A 23,398-nucleotide genomic window follows, 5' to 3' on the forward strand; every position below is an offset into this window, starting at 1 on the left:
ATAAAACTAGTTTTTAATGATGTAGCTAGATCCCTAAATATCTGTTGATGTTTCTCCATTCGGTTTGTATTTCCACCTGCCATTCTGCCCATGTGCAAATTAATAGAATTTTAGAGTTGAGTTTAGAATTAATATCAGTCAATTTGGAGAAAGTATTTGTTAGATTTGACCTATACCACAATTTATACATGCTGTTAGGGTAAAAAGCATATGGAAGGAGCAGACATTGGGATGTGCATCTTAAAAAATTATAATCTTTCAATTTTAATATTGCTTTCGGTGAGTCATATTGCAAAAGCTGTCACATGGTGGAGGTAAGTTCAGCAGGTTGGTGAAAAGCTTTCCTCAATTGCAAAACAAGAATAGCTAAAGTAACAGTTTAGGAAGCTGTGTCACCTGAAACAAGGGATTCTCACTAGACATGTCAGCAGAGGTTTGTGTCAATTTAACCAGATTTGTTTCATGTGTCTGCAGTCTATATTCATTATTGCACATATAAGTAAGATTATACTAGGGAAAGTTGGAAACAATGTTTTAAAATATTTTTTTAAAATTTCCATTTGTTCATCCGTCAAACAAAGCACATGTAATTGCAAAAAAATCAACATAATGCACGTTACAGTTGCTTAATTGTCCTAATGCAGTTATGCTGCAATAAAATTAGCAACTTCAACACAATTGATCTTCTGTGACAGATGTATCAAATCATTCCAAATTCAGCAAGAGAACTTTGAATATTTTAAGAGGAGCCCTGTACATAAAGCATTGGTTAGTATTGCAACATAGGGATTTTCAATAAGGAAACACTGGAGGTAGCTATGATGTGTCCTAGTCCTTATGGCGATTGAGCAGTTAATTAGGATGTTGAGAGCACACAGCAGAATGCAGACTGAACAAAGGCTGACAATTTTTGAGCAAACATACCAAATTAATTCTTATTAATTATTGTAAAAATACATACTCTATATACTTGTGTAAAAGTCTAATTTTTGAGACCAAATTTTAGGCACAAAGCTAAGGGGTTGACTTTCATGGTTAATATTTTTGAGGGGCTTTCTGCTAAAACACAACCACCGGCACACCCAACATGGCTCTCAAACTCTTCTCTGTCTCTGTGTGTCTCTCTATCTCTCCCTCTTAAGGAGTTTCTTACCCACCCCCTCCCCCTATACCCCAGAGAGATAGTAGCAGCAGCTGGGCCTGCGGTTTCAATTCTGCTCCGGGGCCAGGGGAAGGAAAAGAAAAGTTTTATCCATAGGAAGATGTCACACTAATGGCTCCTAGCCCTCAAACTAGGCCTTGACCGGCTTTCATTATGTAAAGTTCGCTCTGGAAATTGGCCCATGCACCCTGTTTCCATTTACGCTGTTTTTTACTCTTCTCCAACCTGTCAGTTTCTCCTCCCTTAAGATCAAAATCAACCTACATTCTTCCTGCCTTAATTGACATGTAGGAACGGGAGGAAATACTTCCATGAATAATGAATTGCGTTTTTGATGTGAATGTAGAGATTATGCTTTGCTTCTGAAATTTTTGGGCTTTGATCCCTGGAAAAATATGGTCGACTTTTATGTGAGGCACATGAAAAACCATGATTTTTTTTAAACAATATCTATCTTTATATTAAAAATCTCACATCTGTGCACACTACCCATCAACTATACTCAATATATTTTCCCAGATCCACATGTCATGGCGGCCACAGCAACTTGTTCCACTCTAATTACCAACTCCTTGCCCAACCCAGTGAAAATATTGTGTATCTGCTGGCAGGGGAGTATAACTACACTGTGACAAGTTTACATAAACATTGTAAGAGCATAGGTAATAGAAATATAAAAATGACCATCTCCAACAAGAGGGAATCTAACCATGTCCCTTTGACCTTCAATGGCATTACTGTTGCTGAATCACCCCACTATCAACATCCTGGGGTCATCATTGGCTAGAAACTTAACTGGACCAGCCATGTTAATAGTATGGATACAGGAGTAGGTTAAAAGCTAGGAATTCTGCAGTGAGTAACTCATCTCCTAACTCTAAGCCTGTCCACCATCTACGAGGTACAATTCAGGAGTGTGATGGAATACTCTCCACTTGCCTGGATGAGTGCAGTTCCAAAAACACTCAGGAAGCTTGACACCATCCAGGACAAAGCAGGCTGCTTGACCATCGCCCCATCCACCATCTTAAACATTCACTTCCTCCACAGTAGCAGCTGTGTGTACCATCTACTAGATGCATTGCAGTAAATAACCAAGACTCCTTCAACAGCAACTTCCAAACCTGCAACCTCGACCACTTAGCAGAACAGGGACAACAAATGCATGATAAAATCACCACCTGTAAATTCCCATCCAAGTCACACACCATCATGATCTGGAACTATATGCTGTTCCTTCACTGTCATAGGATCAAAATCCTGGAATCCCCTTCCTAACAGCAATGTGGGTGTGCCTACATCACATGGACAGCAGCGATTAAAGAAGGCAGCCCAACATCACCTCGAGGGCAGTTAAGGATGAGCAATAAATGCTGGGCTTGCCAGCAACACTGACATCCCAGGAACAAATAAAAAGAAACAGGTTACTTGATCAAATGTTTTTTGAGTCTACGCCCAATCTATTTCTTTTATCCAAATGCTCAATATGGTTCACTAATATTCTTTAAGTAAGGAAATCTGCCATCTTTACTTGGCCTGGCCTACATGTGACTCCAGAACCACAGCAATGTGGTTGACTTTTAAATGCCCTCTGAAATGGCCTAGCAAGCCACTCAGTTCAAGGACAATTCAGGATGGACACCAAATGCTGCCCTGGCCAGCGATGCCCACATCCTATTAAAGAATAAAGAAAGAAATAGATGCCTTAAGGAATTTTATTATATTGGAAGAGCATGACCTATCCTTTGCATGCCTTTTTATTTGTTCTTGAGTTATTGATAACCCTAGAAGCTTACTAATTATTAATACTGGTGTATTAATAGTCAACAATGCAAATGTGGAACTCTAGTCACATGTAGATCAGACTCAGTGGAGGTGGCATGTCCCATTCTGAAAGACATTAGTGAACCACATGGGTTTTTATAACAACCTGGAAGCTTTCATGGTTATTTTTTAGCCTACGAGCTACCAGATTTATCGAATTCAGTTTCACAACTTGCTATGACCCCTGGGTCCACTAAACTACTGAATCCCTTATTGTGTCATGACTTTCTAAAGGATCAGCAATGAGCTTTTATTATGGCATCTAGCAGTTTCCTTACTATTGATGTGAAGCTAATTGGTCTACAATTACCAAACTGTTCCCTTTCCCTTTTCGAAAAGGGTTGTTAGCATTTGCAACTCCTATCTCCAAAGAACATCATGATTAGTGCCCTGCTATTTCATCACTTGCCTTCCTCTGTATTCTGGAGTACAGATCATGCAGTCCTGGTGACATGTTAAGTACTATACAGTCTGACTAAAATCCATTCTTGACTGAGCCTCCAGCACAGAGTATGAAATCAATTAAAGTGGATAATTTTGCAGTCACTGATTACTTAAGTGGCTTGCATACTTATTCCCTGGTACTGTCATTAACAGTCCAAATGCTTTCCAAAAAAAAGCAAGAGGATAGCAAATGTTATCACGTCTGAGCTGCTAACATTTTTTGCAAGAGGAAAAGCAAAATGTGATTTAAAGTTATTTCTGTTAAAATGAGCAATACCTTTCACAAGTCTGACTAACATCCGGCTGCACATGGGACTGGAGATGGGGCACAGGTCTGAGTTTTGGTGTCCTCCAGTTGAATTTAAGCTTCCCTGTGGTCAGTGTTGCTACTGAGCTGCATGTATTCTGTCCCCATGGGAACAGACTGCTGTGCATCAACAAGACCAAAGAAACTATCCTGTTATTTCTATAAAACTGTCCATCAATAATTGCTGGGGATGTTTGGAGATTAGGTTCCATTTTAGGTGCATCATTTTGTACACCAATCTTATTCTGAAGCACTGAGGTTTCCATTACAGAGAACATAGCCAACATTCCCTCCATGGTAATCAGTGGGTGCACCCAATGATTAACTAGGTTTAAGAAGTAAAAGATTATATTTTCCAATTATAATGTTTGGTATGGTCATGTTGGGAATATGACTGGTTTGTGGTGGAGTTGTACTCTGCCTAAATTGAGTACCAAAGAAACAATGCCCCAGGTTTTCCTGGAGTTGTGCCATTGTAATGGGACATTTGTATCAAAGTGCCAGACTTTTGGTGCAAAAGTTCCAGGAAATTATGGCATAAGTGATTTGGACCATTTCATAATTTCCTGGGATGTTGCTGTTCCCATCTCCAAAATAGTGAAAAATTAATGAACATATCTTCACCCCTCTTAAAGTGAATAACAATCACAATTTTGCTGCTGGTGGGCAATCTAGCCACAATAGGTATTATACTCTGCAAAACACTGTCACATTAATTAATCACGCAAATAGCACCTAAATCATTAAAACTAGCAGAAGTCAATACAACAGCATAATTTGCATGAGTAACATCAGATGATATTTTTTCACCAAGTTTTGCCAACTTATTTGGCCAATGCAATATAATTGACTTTCAGACCTACTAGCTGGCCAGAAAGTATCCTTTTAAATATAATTTTTTTGAATCTATTTAATGTTTATAACGATTCATTAATCTCTTGCCCCTTAACATTGTCAATTGCTAATTTTAACACAGTATATAGATTCAAATATATGTTTCTTTTGGAACTCATTGGAACACAATCCATTCCACATCAGTGGGATACTGCATCAATAAATATTTTGTAAAGGAAATAAATATGAAAATAATTTATTTAAAGAGTTAAGATGGCTATTATAGATGATAGGCTCATAGACATTTACAAAACAGAAGGCCCATGTGTCCGTGCCAGTCAACAAAGACCTGACTACACTAATCCCATTTTCTAGCGCTTAGCCCATAGCCCTGGAGGCTATGGCAATGCAAGTGAATATCTAAATACTTCTTACATATTATGAGAGTTTCTGATTCAACCACCCTTTCAGGCAGTGAGTTCCAGGCTCCCTCCACCCTCTGGTTGAAAAGTTTCTTCTCAACTCCCCTCTTAGTCTTCCACCTCTTACCTTAAACCTATGCCCCCTGGTTATTGACCCTTCTACAAATGGAAAAAGTGCCTTCCTAACCAATCTATCTTTGTTCCTCATAATCTTATGCACCTCTATCAGGTCCTCTGTCAACCTTCACTGCTCCAAGGAAAACAACCCCAGCCTATCCAATCTTTCTTCATACATCAGACCCTCCAGCCCAGGCAGCGTCCTGGTGAATCTCCTCTGCACTCTCTCCAATGCAATCACATCCTTCTTATAATGTGGTGACCAGAACTGCACGCAATACTCTAGCTGTGGCCTAACCAGCGTTTTATACAATTCCAGCATAACCTCCCTGCTCTTGTATTCTATGCCTCGGCTATTAAGGCAAGTATCCCAAAAGCCTTCTTAACCACGTGTCTTCCTGCCCTGCTACTTACAGGGATCTGTGGATATGCACACCAAGGTCCCTCTGATCTTCAGTACCTTCCATTCATAGTGTAATCCTTTGCCTTGTTAGCCCTCCCCAAGTGCATTACCTCACACTTTTCCAGGTTGATTTCCATTTGCCACTGCTCTCACCTGAACAGCCCATTGCTATCATCCTGCAGTTTACGGCTATCCTCCTCACTATTTACCACCCTACTGAACAGCCTCCCTGGTTGTTTAGGGGTCCTATTGTATATACCCAACAGCGTGTTTGCCCCTTTTGTGTTTTTTACTTCTACCCATATGGCCTCATTTGATGATCCTTCCAGGATATCACCCTTCTTCACTGCTATAATTGATTTCTTGATCAATATTGCGACCTCCCCTCCTCTTCTATCCCCCCCTCTAGCTCGTCTGAATACACTATAACCAGGAATGTTGAGCTGCCAATCCTGCCCTTCTTGTAGCCAAGTCTCAGTCATAGCTATGATATCATGCTCCCATATGCCTATCTGTGCCCTCAGCTCGTCTGTCTTATTCCTCAAGCACCTTGCATTAACCTTGCTAAACTCACTTCTTTCTTATCTAGCCTATGTTTCCTCTGCCCTCCAAACTCACTTACTAGCATTTTAACTTCTAATTCCATCTCAGCCTCTCTACCATCTGAACTACTTTTCAGGATCCCACCCTCCTGCCAATTTAGTTTAAATCCACCCCAAAAGGATTGGCAAACATCCCTGCAAGGATGTAGGTCCCGTTGCGGTTCAGATGTCACCCATCCAACTTGTACTGGTCCTACCTCCCCCAGAAATGGTCCCAATGCCCCAGGAATCTAAAGCCCTGCATCCTGCACCATCTCTCCAGCCATGTATTCATCTGCTCTATCCTTCCATTCCTATACTCACTTATGCGTGGCGCCAGGAGTAATCCGGAGATTACCACTGCTTTTCAATTTCCTACCTAACTCCCTAAAGTCTGCTTGCAGGACCTCATTTCTCTTTCTTCTTATGTCATCAGTCCCAACATGGACCACGACCTCTGGCTCTTCACCCTTTCCCTTCGGAATGGCCTGCAGCTGTTCCATGACATCCTTGACCCTGGGACCCGGGAGGCAACATACCATCCTGGAGTCATGTCTAATGCCGCAGAAGCACCTCTCTACTCCCCTCACTAACGAATCACCTAACACTATTGCCCTTCCACACTTCTTCCTACCCCCCTGAGCAGCTGGACCACCCACAGTGCCATGGTCTTGGCTGTGGTTGGCCTCCAGAGAGGAACTGTCACTCACCGTTTTCCAAGGCTGAAAAATGGTTTGCGAACGAGATGCACTCGGGGAATTCCCTCACTACCTGCCTGGTCCCCTTCTATCTGGCAGTCACCCGTTTCCTCTCTACTTGCACTTCCTTAAGATGCAGGTGACCACATCCTGAAATGTGCTATCCACAAACCTCTCAGTCTCGTGAATGCGCCGTAGTGCCCTCAGCTGCCACTCAAGCTCCAAAATCCGGAGCTTGAGTTGCTCCAGTCAGAGGCACCTCCTGCACACATGGTCATCCAGACCGCCAGGAGCGTCTACAATTTCCCCACACAGTGCGGGATGTACAAATCACAGTACTGAGCTCCCCAGACATATCTTAGCTAAATAGAATATGGACCCTTGCTTTTAGTTTACCCTTACTCCTACTTGAGTATATACTAGATGCTAGATCCTCTAGATAGACTAGATCCTCTAGGTGCTGCTGACTGCCTGTCCCAGGGTCGTCCTCTCGCACCCCCTCATGCAACTCTGAATTTAAGTGCAAGGATATTTGAGAAATTTATTAATAATTGATTGCTTATTGCTGAGTCCCTTGATTTGCACTTCCTGCGCTTTGTGGAAATCCTAGACGCTCCTGGTGGCCTGGATGACCATGATATTGCTTAAGTGATCAAAACAGAAATCAATAACAACAATAGTTGTGCCACTTCTGGTGCACCATTATGCTCACTGCAACACATTCTAATGTCAAAAGACAGGAAAATATCAACTACATTATCAGTGGGGAGATTAGCTCAGTGGACGGTTTAATCTATGGTCTATATCACCCATCTCACTGTTGCAGAAAATCCGGTTCGTTTTGTCCCATTCAGAAGTATTACTATGTTGAGGTACAGAAAAGCAGATAAAATTATACCTAAAGCTACAGTGAATGAGGTGGGGGTGGGGCATCTGATAGAGATGTTCAAAATATTGTAAGGAGTTGAGCGGGTAAACTGAAAACACAGATGGGTGAATCGGTAACAGAAGGATTACTTCTGGATGCACATGGGGGAAGATTCAAAGGAATTCTTTCAAAGAGTTTTTAGAATATGAAATATAATACTATAGGTGGCTACTGAAACTAATCGCCATATTTGAGGAGAAATTATGCAAAAGCAGGAAAGTTAGGCTGACCCTTTGTAAATTTTGGGTTAGGCCCCAACTTAGAGCATTGCATCCAACTCTGGTCACCACACTTTATTTAGGAAGGATGTGAAAATAGAGCCATTGGGCGGAATTTTCTGCTCCCATTGGTGGCGGGCATGTTTCGCGTCGTGAACAGACAATGTGGCGAGGAGGCCGAAGATCAGTTTAACGCCGTCATGAAATCAGTTTGCGATCATCCAATCCACCCGTCAATGACGGACCGCACTTTGGGAACCTAATTTCAATAATTTAGCATCTCATTATAAGCCTTGCTCATTGGAATCATTCCACCCCACGCTGGATCATCCAGGCACATTGGCGTGATTGTATGCCGATGTGTTTCACAACTGTACATAAGCAACATGCATCTGGCGAGCTGCACTTCACTATGGACTTCGAGGTCTGTTTGCCTACCTTGCTTCGGGCAGCACTTGCGGTTATCAGCAGGCAGGCAGCACCACTTCACTTTTAGGTGGGGCTCATGGGCAAGTGTCTTATCAATCAGATGAGCCCTAAGGCAGGAGCGGCTTTTCATTGGTTGCAGGGCTAGGGCTTGCCAGGGCAAGGGAGAAAATTTACCTCAGGCAAGGGAAGAGGCTGTAAGGTGAGGGCTGTATTGGGGAAGCAGGAGTATCCCAGGGTGTGTGTGGGGGCACATGTTGATCTATGCAAGTGGCTTCTAGATGAGGACTGTGTAGGCAGTCTCCAGAGGAAATGAGGTCAGATGGACATGTGAGGGTGTGTGTGAGAGACGGAGTGGTGATGTCCCTTGAATGGCAATGAATGAGATGCCAGTGAATGTGTGATGGCCTTGTGAGTGTGAGTTTAGAGTGATGAGAGGTTGCATTACCCTGGCAGCACGGATGAGCTCATTCATCCTCTTTCTGCAGTGGATGGCCAAACTCTTCTTTGCAGCATTGGCACTGACTACTACTTCCACTGCCTCCCAAGCCAGAGTGGAGAGATTACTGGACCTCCTACGGCCTGAGCAGAGGTGGAGGACATCATGGTGGGCCTCCAAAAATCATTCCAGTGATAGGTGATTGAACTCTTCTTGGCTTTCAGGGCCATTCTTCACTAGAGCAGTCCTGGGCTGCAAGCACTGTGTGTGCAGCTGCAGTTTAGATATAACACCCAGAGTGAGGAAACTGAGGTAACAATTCAGAGACTGCCCACCAGCAAGACGGCCTGGTTCCTGTGGCTGCATAATTTACGAGGCAGGAAGCGGACAATACAGCATGAAAACCTGTCATTGCGGCTGGTGGTTAAATGTCTTTTTTCACCCCCATTGCCACACTTAGTGCAATTCTAGTACAATTCCACCCATAGAGTCATTTATGGCATAGAAGGAAGGAGGCCATTTGGCCCATCGACTCTGTCAGCTCTCCACAGAGCAATCCAGCCAGTCACACTTTCCATTCTATCCCTGTGGCCTTGCAAGTTTATTCCCATCAAGTACCCATCCAGTTTCCTTTCAAGATTATTGATTGCTTCTAGTTCTACAACCCTTGTGAACAGCAAGTCCCAGGTCATTATCATTCACTGAAACCTGAAATCTATGTTCTGTAATGCTTGTCCATTCAGCTAATGAAAACAGCTTTTCTTTGTCTACCTTATCTAAATTAGCCATTATCTTGTACACTTCTGTCAAAGCTCCCCTCAATCTCCTTTGCTCCAGGGAGAACAACCCCAGCTTTTCCAACCTAACCTTGTAACTAAAATCCTTCAGCCCTTGAACCATTGTGGTAAATCTCTATTGCACCCTCTCAATGACCTTCACAACCTTCCTAAAGTGCACTGACCAGAACTGGATTCAATACTCTAAGTTGGGGCCTAACCAGAACTTTATAAAGGTTCAGCATAATTTCCCTGCTTTTATACTCAATGCCAATATTTATGAAACCCAAAATCCCATGAAGGTTACAGGGAAAGAGCCAGCGAGAGAAGGAAAATGCATTTTTTTTTTTAGCTTGGGCGTTGAACTCAGAATTTGAAACTTATAGAATTCGCACACTTCGGGCAACATTATGGACTGTAATTCACACCTTCTCACAGAATAACATAAAATGTAGTTAATTCTGGCTCAATGATATCTTTAAGAAGAAACAGTTGACCTCTGACCTCCTGCATCAAATCTGTTATGATTGGTATCTTGAAATTATACATTTCAAACGTTTAAGTCATTCTTTTAAAATTCCTTAGTCCTGTTCTTTTAATGGACATGCTAGCCATTTATTTTAAACAGGCTATTTCCTCTGTAAAAGCAGTCAACCATGGAATTTTCCATTAGCACATTGTACAACATAGTCCTAAGGCAAAGTTGGAAAGTAGGCTACAATTTCTATGCTATATAATTTTTTTTAAGTAATTAAACACTGCATTATAGTGAAATATCGCTGAACTACATGTAATAAAAATGCCTTTTTGTCTCATTAGGTTTGAGGTTGAATATATCCTGTCAGAGCCTCACCTCGAATGGGCAGGGAAACGGGGAAAGATTGAAATGCCCCTTTGTTCAGAATTTTTGACTGGGCGTCCTGAAGAGTTGAAAACACTTGTGTGTGTTTGTGGTCCAATCTCCTTCACTGAGCAAGCTGTTGGGTATGTAATGTGCTATTCAAACCACACGGGGTGATATTCTGCTTCCTCAAATCAAATTTCCATAGTCTGTTTTTACTTCTAGCCCAGTGCCATGGTTTACTTTATTTATAATTTTTTAGATAACTCACGGTAGTCTTGTGTAATAAAAACAGAAAATGCTGGAAAAACTCAGCAGGTCTGGCAGCATCTGTGGAGAGGGAAACAGAGTTAACGTTTTGAGCCCGTATGTCTCTTCTTCAGAGCTAAAGAGAAGTAGAAATTTGATGGATTTTATAATGTTTAAGAGGGGGAGTGGGGCAAAATAGAAGGTCAGGTATAGGTGGGAGCTAAGGAGAAATTTGACAAAATTGTCATGGACAAAGGTCATGTTAATGGTAGTGTTAAAGGCTAAAGAAAGTGCTGATAGTGGCATAAGTGTAAGATAGCAGAATGTGTTAATAGTAGAACATGGGTCAGCGCTGTGTGAAAGCAAAACATAAGAACAAGTGATAGGTAGCCTGGTTTGGGAGGGGGGGATGGGTGGGGAAAAAAAAGAAAAAATGAACAAATAATTAGATTAAAAAAGGAGTGAAGATAGAGGAGTAAGTTCATGATCTTAAATTGTTGAACTCGATGTTAAGTCCAGAAGGCCGTAAAGTGCCTAATTGGAAGATGAGGTAATGTTCCTCCAGTTTGCATTGGGCTTCACTGGAACATTGCAGCAGGCCAAGGACAGACATATGGGCATGAGAATAAGATGTTGAGTTGAAATGGCAAGCGACAGAAGGGTCTGGATCATGCTTGCAGACTGAGCGAAGGTGTTCTGCAAAGCGGACACCCAGTCTGTTTCATCTCCCAAGTGTAGAGGAGACCACGTTGGGAGCAGTGAATGCAGTAGGCACTCCTGAAAGGAGTGTTTGGGCCCCTGGATGATGAGGAGGGAGGTGTTGCACCTACTGCAATTGCATGGGAAGGTGCTGTGGGAAGGGGATGAGGAGTTGGGGGTGATGGAGGAGTGGACCTGGCTGTTTTGAAGGGAACGGTCCCTTTGGAATGCTGACAGGGTGAGGGAAAATGTGTTTGGTGGTGGTATCATGCTAGAGTTGGTGGAAACGGTGGAGGATAACCCTTTGAATGCAGAAGCTGGTGGGTTGAAAAGTGAGGACAAGGGGAACTCTATCATGGTTCTGGGAGGAAGACATGGGAGATGGGTCAGACACAGTTGAGGGCCCTGTCAACCACAGTGGGGGAGAACCCTCATTTAAGGAAAAGGAAGACATATCAGGACACCATTTTGGAAGGTAGCGTAATCAAAACAGATGCATCGGAGATGGAGGGACTGGGAGAATGTGCTGAAGCCCTTACTTTCTTTCTCTGATTAGCTCCTATATTGTACATCTTCAAGTCCTACTATTGGTATTTAGTATTCAGTTTGGAGTTACCATGTGATATATGGAACAGATGCTGATCAGCAATTGTAAATCATACATCTTTCAACCTTTAGAAGATGGTGTTTGGAGGGAGAGACCTTAATTAAAATCACATCTGTGATTCTAGGATGATTTTAAAAAGGCAGACGAATAGCTTAGATGTGGATCCTGCTGGCATAATCAAATGAAATTATGTAGCTATGAAAGGTTGGCCTAATTTCCTTCTTTTTTGTTGTCTTGGTTTTGTTTGTCTGATGTTTTGCACATAAAGTCTCAGCATTACATTTTCTAGAGTGCACATATTTTTTTCAAATATCACCACTGAGATTTTGCAATGCTCCCCTCACACCACACCACACTCCCCATCCACCCCCCGCACCCTCAGTTCAGTCACAGCCCCTCACTTCTGAGTTAGAAGGTCATGAATTCATGTTGCACATACTTTAGATTGGGGCTTTAATGCAGTGTTCAGGGCATGCTGCACGATTAGTGCTGTTGTCTTTTAGATGAGGTGTTAAACCCATTGATCTCAATTTTGCTTAGGTTCCTTGATGCTACACTCTGTCAAATGCTGCCTAGTACTTAATTGACTGTAAAACATTTTGGGGACATCCTGTGGTCATGAAAGGTGCTGTATAAATGCAAGTCTTACTTTCTTTAAATACAGCTTAGAGGATGTGACATGGTGAACATTTCTGAGTCATGGCTGCAAGCTGGTCATTTTTGGGAATTAAATAGTCCGGGTTATAAGACCTTTAGAAAGGATAGGGAAACTGGGCGAAGAAGATTATAAAGGTGCGTTTACAATATTATTATGATCAGATTCAAGGGAAATCGATCAGCACAGACCCAAAGTCAAAAAGGAAAAAGGAAGACATGTCAGAACACCATTTTGGAAGGTAGCATCATCAGAACAGAAGAAAACAGAAGGTCATAAACTGAGAGTTGTCTACTGCCCCCTGAGAGCAACAATGAAGTGGCAGAATGTATTAATTCAGGGATTAGAGAGGCTTGTAGTAAAAGCAGAGACGTTTTGGTGAGAGACTTTAATTTTTATATAGATTAGGAAGAGTAGAGCCTCTCAAGTCAGAAAGGTAGTGAATTTCTTGAATGCATTCAAGATGAATCAATATGTTCTAGAACCACAAGAGGACAGGCTGTCCTAGATTTAGGACAAATGATCAAAAGCCAGACTGAGTTAATAATCGAAGAAGGGAACATTATCAATCAGAATATGATTCAATGTTAGATTTGAAAAGGAGAAATGTAACACAGCTACTGTCAGTCTAAATTTTGGTACTGCTATCTGAGAAACAGATTAAAAACAGCAAACTAGTGAGAACTGTTATCAGGTAAAATTACAGATGCATCATCAGAGGTGTTCAAAATTTTTTTTTTTGGTTAATACAGGACCAGTGTTTGCCCATGAGAGGCAAGACTTTACCTGCCACATAAAACAGGCATGGTAAAAAAAGAGTTGTGAGGTAATACAAAGGAAAGTGTTCACAAAAATGCAAAGAGTAGTGTAGGTCCGGGCACTAGGAGGCCTATAAAGAGCAGCAACTGAAGACAAACAAGATGCTAAAAACCACAAAAATGAATTCAGAAAGAAACTTGCAAGGGACACCAAGATTAACAGAAATAAGTTTTGCAATCATGATAGAAGACCATGGGTAGTCAGTCAAGGGTAATTTGGGGCCTTTAAAAACAGATTGGGGTAAAATTGTAAATGAAAATAAGGACATGACAGATTTGTTCAAGTTTTATATTGTGTCAGTCTTCACAGTAAAAGAAGAGGATAATATACCTGACATTCCAGGGAGCCCAATAATGAATCAAGGCCTGGAACTCACTAATGTTAATGTAAGCAATAAAACAGCATTTGAAAAAATAACGACGTGAAAGGCTGACAGATTCCAGCACCGTTTTGATATGCTTTGACACTCTGGTTTTGCCAAGTTAGCAGCAAACTAATCAATGTGTGTTGCTTCCCATATTTATATTATAATGGACTTTCACTGTTCCATAAAACAGCTTAGAAAGTGGAAACCCTGATCCCAATAATAATCCTGAGTCCGAAAGAAAGTGGGAAGTGTTAGATAGAATTTGTGAACAGGAAGTCTGGAAGGGTTGCGAACAGGTCTTGCGAAATTTATTGGTGAGATTGGTTTTAAATTTTTTCTACTGCTTTCCTGCCTGAATGACAGTCTGGCTGGCAGATGACAGCCTGGCTGGTACTCGGGCTAAGGAGCAGATCAGAGATAAGTCAGACATCACAGAGAGTGGGAGGGCATCAAGTCACAAAGGACAGGGAAGTCAAACACTGGGAGTTGTGGAGGCTGCGAAATCGGACATTGGGGGTGAGTTGAGCATTGTGAGAGGTGCAGTCGAAAATTGGCAATGGAGGAAATCGACCTTCAGGGGTAAGGAGGGATGATGATACCATCCTTAACTTTCTTACTTAGCTACAGATGTTTCATCCTTCTTGTGGAGTCTTTTTTCCTCAATTGATTATATCTTTGGTGAGTATTATGAAATAGCTCCTTAAATGTCCGCCACTGCTTATCTACCGTCAAACTACTTAACCTATTTTTCCAGTATGTTTTAGCCAACTCTGTCTTCGTATCTTTCGAATTGTCTTTGTTTAAATTTAAGACACCTGTTTCAGACCCATGTTTCTCACCCTCAAACCAAATGTAAAATTCTTATTTTATTCTGATCACTCTTCCTTAGAGGATCCTTTACTATGAAATCATTAATTAATAGCCTCATTACACATTACCAGATGTAAAATAATTTGTTCCTAGTTAGTTCAATAATGTATTGTTCTAAGAAACTGTCCCGAATACACTATATGAACTTGTCCTTAAGCCTACCTTTGCCAATTTTTTTGTCCAATCTATATAAAGAATAAAATTACCTACAATTATTGCTCTACCTTTCTTATAAGTCTGCATTATTTATTGATTTATACTTTGCCCTACAGTATAGCTACTATTAGGGGGCCTATTATTACTCCTAATAGTCTCGGCTTTCCATTGCTATTTCTTATCTCCACCCAAAATGATTCTACATTTTGATCCTTGGAACCAACTTCATTTCTCATTACTGTACTCATCTCATCCTTTATTAACAAAGCTACTCCATCTCCTCCTTTACTGCTATCCTTTTGAAACACCAAATATGCTTGAATATTGAGTTCCCAGCCTTGGACACTTTGCAACCACATCTGCATAATGGCTACCATATCAAGCCCATTTATTTCTATTTCCGCCATCAACTCACCTATCTTGTGAATGCTGCGTGCTCCTGCTTCTTGTGACCATAATCAATTCTGTATAGGCAAAGATGGTGACATAGTAGTAATGTCACTGGACTAGTAATCCAGAGGTCCAAGCCAGTGCTCTAGGGATATAGGATCAAATCCTATCACAGCAGCCAATGGAATTTAAAAATTCAATGAATTAATAAATTGAATTTATCAAAAAAATCTGGAATTGAAAGCTAGCCTCAGTAATGGTGACCATGAAACTATCATCAATTGTTGTAAAAACCCATTTGGTTCACTAATGTCCTTTAGGGAAGGAAATCTGCTGTCCTTATCTGGTGTGGCCTACATGTGACTCCAGACCCACAACAATGTGGTTGACTCTTAATTGTCCTCGGAAATGGCCTAGCAAGCCACTGAGATGTACCAAAACACTGCAGAAAGATCAAAAAGGAATAAAATCAAACTGGCCACTTGGCACCAACTTAAGTACTGGAAACAATATCCTGCCAAGTGTTCCTTACTAACATCTGGGGCTTTGGCAAAATTGGCAGAGCTGATTTACAGACTAGTCAAGTAATAGCCTGACATATTCATACTCTCAGAATCATACCTCCCAGACACCACCATCACCATCCCTGGGGTATGTCCTGTCTCACCAGCAGAGGTGACGGCAAAATGTTATACAGTTGGGAGGGAGTTGCCCTGGGGATCAATATTAACTGTGGACTCCATGAAGTCTTAGAACATCAGGTCAAGCCTGGATAAGGAAACCTCCTGCTGATTACCACCACTGCCCTAACTCAGCTTACGAATCAGTACTTATCCACATGGAACACCACTTGGAAGAAGCACTGAGGATGGCAAAGGCACAGTATGTACACCAAGTTGGGGACATCAATGTCCACACCAAGGGTAGCTTGGTAACACCACTATGGCTGAGCTAGTCAAGTCCAGAAGGGCATATCCACCAGACTGGGCCTGCAGCAGGTGGTGAGGGAACTAACAAGAGCGAGAACACTATTAGACCTTGCCCTTACCCAGTCTACCTATCACAGCTGCATCTGTCCATAGCTAAGAGTGACTAGAAGATGAACCATGCCCCCCATCATGTTGTCTGACTGTGTTAAATTTGATAGATTCAGAACAGATCTAGCAGCTCAAAAACTGGGCTTCCTTGAGGCACTGTGAGCCATCAGCATAGGGGCTGGTTCAAATTGCACTGCAGCAGCCAATGGAATTTAAATTCAATGAATTAATAAATTTAGTTGATCAAAAACATCTGGAATTGAAAGCTAGTCTCAGTAGCAGGATTGTATTCAACTACAACCTGTACCCTGAAGGCTTCACATATCAGTCATTCTACCAATTCCATCAAGCCAAGGGATCAACCCTGGTTCAATGAAGAGTGCAGAAGGGCATGCCCATTTTTGACCTGATGCCATGGGACTTCATGGAGTCTGGTGTCGATGTTGAGGATTCCTAGAGCAACTCCCTCCCTACTGTATATCACTGTACTGCTGCCTCTGCTGGGTTTGTCCTGCCAGTGGGACAAGACAATTCAGGGATTTTTGTGCTGGTTGTGTCTGGGACATTGGTTGTAAGATATAATTCTGAGAGTATCAGGCTTTTTTTTTTTTATTATTCATTGGATGTGGGCATCACTAGCCAGGCCAGCATTTATTGCCCATCCCTAACTGCCCTTGTTCAGAGGGCATTTAAGAGTCAATCACATTGCTGTGGTCTGGAGTCACATGTAGGCTAGACCAAGTAAGGACAGCAGATTTCTTTTTCTGGTTTTTACAACAATCGGCAATGGTTTCATGGTCATGGTCCTCAGATCATGGGTAACAAAGGCTATCTCCTCAGAAGGTGGCTCATGACCCCTCTCCGCTTTCCAACATCAGAAGCTGAGCAGCGGTACAATAGGAACCACGCCTCCATAAGGGCTGTAGTGGAGGGAGCCATCGGTCTTCTCAAGATGCGATTCCAATGCCTGGACTGCTCGGGGGGTGGTGGGGGGGGGGGGGGGGGGGGGGGGGGGGGGGGGGGGGGGGGCGCACTCCAGTACCCCCCAGATTGTGTGTCACTGATAGTGGTTGCATGCTGCGCTCTCCACAATCTTGCGCTGGAAAGGGATGACGCAGTGGACGATGAAGACGTCGACGCAGAGGCTGCGGCTGCACACGATGAGTCCAGCAGTGAGTCCAAAGGTGAACACGCACAGGGAACTGCTGAGCGGGTAGACGCTGACACCTGGGAGGCTTTAATCCAACGAACCCTCAGCTAACTCACCACAGATGGACCACCAGTACAAGCCTGGGCTGTAGGCTCGATACTCGACACCTAAGTGCAAAATCTGCCAGGTTAGGAACAGTCACTAAGGGCCTTGTTAATAAAGCTGAATGTCCAACCAAGCACTCATTGCAGTTTTGGAAACCATTCAGAAGCAGAAGAAAAGAGGCATCCTCAACCATGGCAACATATCTGAATTAATTCTGTCAAGCAAACCAACTTATTCCAAAAAAAAAGAGAATAGTGTTACCAAAGAAAACAAATCATAAGGACCTCATCTTGAGCCAACAAAAATGCACCAGCAAGAAACCTGCGGTTTACCTAAGGTGCCTTATGTTTATGTTTCCAGGTGGCTGCGTCTTGGTGCTGCCCCATCGCTCGGAATGGCATCTGAGCCAGCCTGCTGACTCTGCTGTCCTGTTGGCCTCGATGACCTTGGCAGTCGTCCTCTGGCCCGTGCAGCCAGTGCTGGTCCCGCCTGGGAGGGAGCGGCCAGTTCCACAGCTGGCATCTCCCCAGTCATCACTGCCTCACTGGATGCTATAGTCGCTGGGAGAGGGGCAGAGGAACTGCCACCCTCATCCGGAGTGCCCTGAGGTGCCCGCAGAGACACCGGGCAGCTGCTGCACTGACATGAGGCCGCCCTGGACCTCCCTGCTCACCATGGATGGATGGCCACCAAGCTGGGGAAGTTGATGCCCAAGCCACCTCCCACACTGGCACTGACCAGCTGAGGTCAATGCCAATGTGAGGGCTTGCTGGTCAGAGCGCATCCCCAGGAAGCCATGATGGGTCCCCTGGGGGAGCCTTTCCACGAGCGTCGCCACTCTCCATGGAGGACGCACGGCACTCGGACATGTGGCTCATAGCTTCAACAATCGTCTGCATACACTCCTCCACGACGTAGACCAAGCCAAGCATAGCCTCATGTATCTCCCCCAGATGCTCCCACACACTCGGCCACATTTCCTACACCTGCTGCGTCGCGAACAACTCCAGAGGCACATCATCAGGCACCAACTGAGCATGTGCCTAGTCCCCTGCAGTCCTCCGACTGCTGGCGCCATGGGCACTCTCTGTCTCTGCCAGCTCCTCCAGCGACTGTGAAGTGCACTCACCACTGTGCCCCTGGACACTAGCCGATGTTCGAATTCCCACAGAGGTGCTAGTATCTGCACTGGTGCCTGCTTCACAAAAATGGTGTGATGCTGGTGAGACTTCAGGCCCTTCAGGTGTGAGAGGGGGCTTCTGCTGCTCTGATGATGCTGGGCATAAATACCTGGCCGTGGCATCCCAGCCTCACTGACACCAGTGGACCAGGGTGCATGGCGCCTCTCCAGATTCATGGCCTCCTGCTCGAAGCGGTTAAGAAAGGCGATCTGCGCCTGGCCGTCACCAGTCCTCGCACGCTCTGCTGCGTTATGAGTATTCTTCTCCAGAAAATGAGAGACAAGCATTGATTAGTGAAAATTGCACATGGACCCTCTTCACGGAAGGCCCACCCCAACCAGTGTGGGACCTATCAGGGCTGCAGAGCCTCCTCACCCCGCTGCTGCCGAACACTCACATGAAGAGGCCTACTCCACACCCCCCCGAGCCATGGACACATGCTGCCTGCATCACATTAGGCACCACACGGTATATCCTTCCATAGCAAGGAGGCGCAAACATGTGGAATGCAGGGCGCAGCATATGGTTCGTTGCTATGCCACCTTGAAGCTCCCCTCCCAGCATGTCATCACCCTGACTTGCACATGTCCTGGAGTTCAAACACAGCGCCTAGGTGCAGCCCCTGCAGGTTGCCCCCACACCAGTCATGTGGGATTCAGTGTAACACATGTTGTGGAGGCAATATACATCTCTTCATCACCCTCTCAGGCTGACCTCAGCATGGGCAATATCTGCTGGCCCACCCTGCAAAGGACAAATGCCGTCAATGATTTAATGCAGCCCCTACACTCAGGCTTGGGGACGGTGTGGGCAGCAGGGGGTAAGCCGACCTGCTGGTTACATGACCCATGCCGATATGGTACTCACCCAGCCAGAGCACAGGACACAGGACCCAGGTGTGCCACACTACCTCATGGGAGCTCACTACATCTGCCATCTCCCCCCAGGCACGTTTCGTCATGTGGGGGTGGCCTCCTCCTCCCATCCTGGGGGACCAGCACATCCCGCTGTGCTGCCACCTCCTCGAGGAGGGCAGCAAGGCAGTCATCAGAAAAACAAGGGGCACACTGGCCCCCCGTCCTACCCTCCGGCCTGGCCTGTCCCGTCCCGCTGCCCTACCCTCCAGCCTGGCCTGCTCACCAGAAGCCCTCTGGTGGGCACTTCCACTTGACATTGTGAGCAGCCTTGCAAAGGCTGCCAGCGCTTCTGATAAACAGGCCGCCGGGTCGCCATTGGACCAGGCGGACAATGCAATCCCACCGCCTCCCGCTAGCCTCAGGAGTCGGGCATTACACCTTAATTGGTCCGCCCGTGTAAAATGGCAGCGTGGGCAGCGAATGAGTCCGCGCCCACATGCGTCTGCTCCCGCTCTGCCCCCCACTGCCAAACAGAAAATGTAGCCCCAGTTTATCTCTTATTATTGTACTGAGTTAGCCTTTTAGAAAGGTTTTAACTTGGATTTGTATAGGGCAAACTAATCATTTTCAGTATAGAATTGTTTCACACCCTTGGAGGTGTCTTTAATACTTTGCCTACCATGAACCTGGGCAGAATCTGTTTTAATTGGTGCAAAAATAACTTTTAGTTTCCTTTTCCAATTTGTCCTAGATTTATTTTCTCAACTCAGTTTTGTATTTTTTCTGGTGTTACTTCTTTGTTGTCTTTAATCTTTTAAAATGTTTGTACTTCTCAAATTCAGTCCAGACTTATGGATGAAGTTTTCCTTCTGTGTAAAATGTTTCTTGAAGGGAACTCAGTTAAGTTCCTAGTGAGTAGAGTCGCAGAATAGAAATTTCTCAGCATATAAAATTGGGCTGTAACTTCCAGGGGGTATTCCAAAGACGCACTTGAGAACCCCCACACCGACATTTCCACAGGACTCCCTCCCCCACCACAACCCAATACCCCAACTACCCCCTCTCGAAGACTCACGACCCCCCTACAAAGATGTCCTACCACCACAGGGTTTCCTCTCATGGGATTTCCCACTCACCCCTCCCTGACCCCCACCCAGGGGTTTCCTACTCCCCACAAAGGCCCAACTCCTGACTTTCACCGCCTTACCTCATCTCCCCCATTCTCCGCCCCCCCCCCCCCCCCCCCCCCCCCCCCCCCCCCACCTCTCCCACCCAAGGCCTGACCCAACCTCCCCCACCCCTCAAATTCCTACCCATCTATCTCATGCAATTACCTTCTCCCTGGCCTGTCAGGGACCTTTAAACTTGGCTAGACCTTTAAGTTACCTAGCAGATAGTGCCGTAAAAAACGGGATGTGGCCTCTACGCTAGGCCCCGGGGATGCACTGAACTGCCCGATCTTGAATCAGAAAGTTGGGCGAAGTCAGATTAAAAAAGATTTCACGCAAGAAAGTAGGAATGGGGTGGCAATCCGATTCTGATGCCACTCCATGGAGGTTCAGGCCCAATATTTATTATAAATTAAGAGAAAATATGTCAGTTTTGCTCAGAGAAGCCATTCTAATGCCTGGTGTGGAAAATCAGAACTGATAAAGTAGAAAATGTCCTTCAGGAGTGGAGCAGAATTGGGGAGCTTTTACTCTGCATTATAATGCTGCCCCAAGATGGAGTACTCAATGCTAAAACAGTGTGGAAAAGTGTTCCATTCCCCCCATAGCGTCTCTGCTGAAACTAGAGAACTGTTGTCACCTTGTAATGTTTTGATCACTCTAAATAATAGAATATTCACTGTATTAATTGTTCTTATATTGTATCTCCCTACAGCATTTTCAAACAGTTAGGATTTAACAATGGAGAGATTCATGCTTTCAACGGATAACAGCCAATCAGCAACAACCCTGCAACTGTTACGTCATTTTTGGTGCAACTACAGAAAACCTGCTGAGCAGGTTCTATTGAAAACATTTATTAAAATGTTATTGTTAAACATAGCACTGTCCTATGCATAACTCCTGCCTTAGTTTAGGTTTGTGTGCTGCATTTGATATAATTATTCTGAATGCATTCAGTTTTTTAAATGAACTTGCACATATAATTTATACTCAATGATCTGATTGTACACAGTTAAGTATTCTTGAGAGGCTTAAGTTTTTTTCCTGTATTATATTAAATGTGTAAGTAGATTTATATTAATAGTACCTGCAGTAACTGAAGGCTAATTTGATGTATTATGATGATGCGATACTCTGTGACCTCAAACAGATTTCTACTGTATTCTAGAAAACTATTGACAACAGTAAGTTATATTTTGTGAATAATTTATGATAGTAATCCCTTATTGAGCCTGGAGTATGCACTGATTTCTATATCTTGTAGTGCAGGCTGTATAAAATGACTCTCAAATGACTTATTCAATTACATTATTTCTTGAAAAATTATAATTTGAACATTTATAATTTTTTTTAAAAGGTACAATAAAATATTTATGCAAACCTGAACAGATTTACCCATTGTTTCCAATATTTTCCACAAAGTAAGAATGAGCACCTTCATGCCGTCAGTTGTATAGTTATGTTTGGAACATAGGATCAGTTGTATTGTAACATGTCGTAACTGAGTGGTAGGGCATCATTTGAGATCTCAACTCCTCAGATATAAAGTCCTTAATTTAGGCTGTGCCTGCAAAGTGAACACCATGGGCTGAGGGAAAGAAATGTTTTTCTCATTTTAAAAAAGATAAAATATCATTGAAGGAAGTACATTTTTGTGGTTGGCATTGTAATTCCAAGCCAGTGGGTGAAAAGAGGCAAAACCAGTGCAAGTACAAATGAACCTCCTATATATCATCAAAACTACTGAATAGGGTGGCTGAATATTACTTGTTTAGCTGAGCCACGGAGACACACAGTCACTAATATTAATTGAACCCTTGGGCGAGACTATTTCCTATCAATCCGTGAACACCCATCCCAATATTCAATATTCAAGCATCAAGCAGGCGGAATACTGGGGAGAATTTTCTCCCCGTCGGAGGAGCAGTCACAGGCAGGCAAGCAGCCGAGTGCCACCTGTGATTGGCTGCTGCCACCTTTTTACCGGGCCAATCAAGTGCTGTGCACTCCCTTTGCGGGCAGGGGGAGGAGGGAGAGTCAGGGCCTGGGCTTTTTCGCGCGTGTGTGTGAAAGAGTGCAGAAAGCTCCCTGAGGCATGGAGCTGAATTTAAAAATTTTAAATAAAGAGAAAAAAAATGTTAAGACATGTCCCCTCGGACAGTGTCGCATGAGCTGCGACATGTCTATGACTTTTATTAAGAATTTTAATTAAATTTTAAAAACCTTCATGGAACCTCATCCCACCCATGGATGAGGTTTTATGATAAATGCGAAGGCCGCCTGGGCTCTTTGCCTGCCCGCCGACCTTAAGGTTAGATGGGCAGCTCCGTTAGTTTAATTGATATTTAAGTGGCCTTAACAGGCCTTTGACAGATTGGCGGGCGTGCAGCCGACTCCGGTGCATGCCTGCCGAACTGAGAATCAGAATGATGCGCGGTGAGGTTGGGACGCACGCCCGACATCACCATGCGTCATTTTGTGCGTCGGCGAGTGGGGCCCGCCTCCTCACACCGACCGGAAGATTCTGGCCTTTCTTGCAGGCCTGCAACAAGTCGTAACATATAGGTTTTGGGGCAGCATTTTCCCCCCATCAAGGGGATTGTGCTGGTGAGGGCGCGAGTGGCGGGTTCCCGATTGGCAACCCCGGTCGGGAGAGCTGAGCCA

General features: G+C 43.9%; 1 protein-coding gene across 4 annotated transcripts in view; it reads left to right on the top strand.

Moving 5' to 3' along the window:
• LOC121277623 (cytochrome b5 reductase 4) overlaps positions 1 to 22,120 on the top strand; it is a 110,531-nt gene extending 88,411 nt beyond the window's left edge. For all 4 annotated transcript variants that reach the window (XM_041187183.1, XM_041187184.1, XM_041187185.1 and 1 more), the window contains 2 exons: positions 10,399 to 10,563; positions 21,447 to 22,120. In XM_041187183.1, the coding sequence (XP_041043117.1) occupies positions 10,399 to 10,563; positions 21,447 to 21,501 (220 nt within the window). In that variant the 3' untranslated portion in view covers positions 21,502 to 22,120. The remainder of the gene's footprint in view (positions 1 to 10,398; positions 10,564 to 21,446) is intronic.
• Positions 22,121 to 23,398: the final 1,278 nt, after the last annotated feature.

The sequence above is a fragment of the Carcharodon carcharias genome, chromosome 5 (assembly GCF_017639515.1).
Source record: "Carcharodon carcharias isolate sCarCar2 chromosome 5, sCarCar2.pri, whole genome shotgun sequence".
In the NCBI taxonomy this organism is placed as follows: domain Eukaryota; kingdom Metazoa; phylum Chordata; class Chondrichthyes; order Lamniformes; family Lamnidae; genus Carcharodon; species Carcharodon carcharias.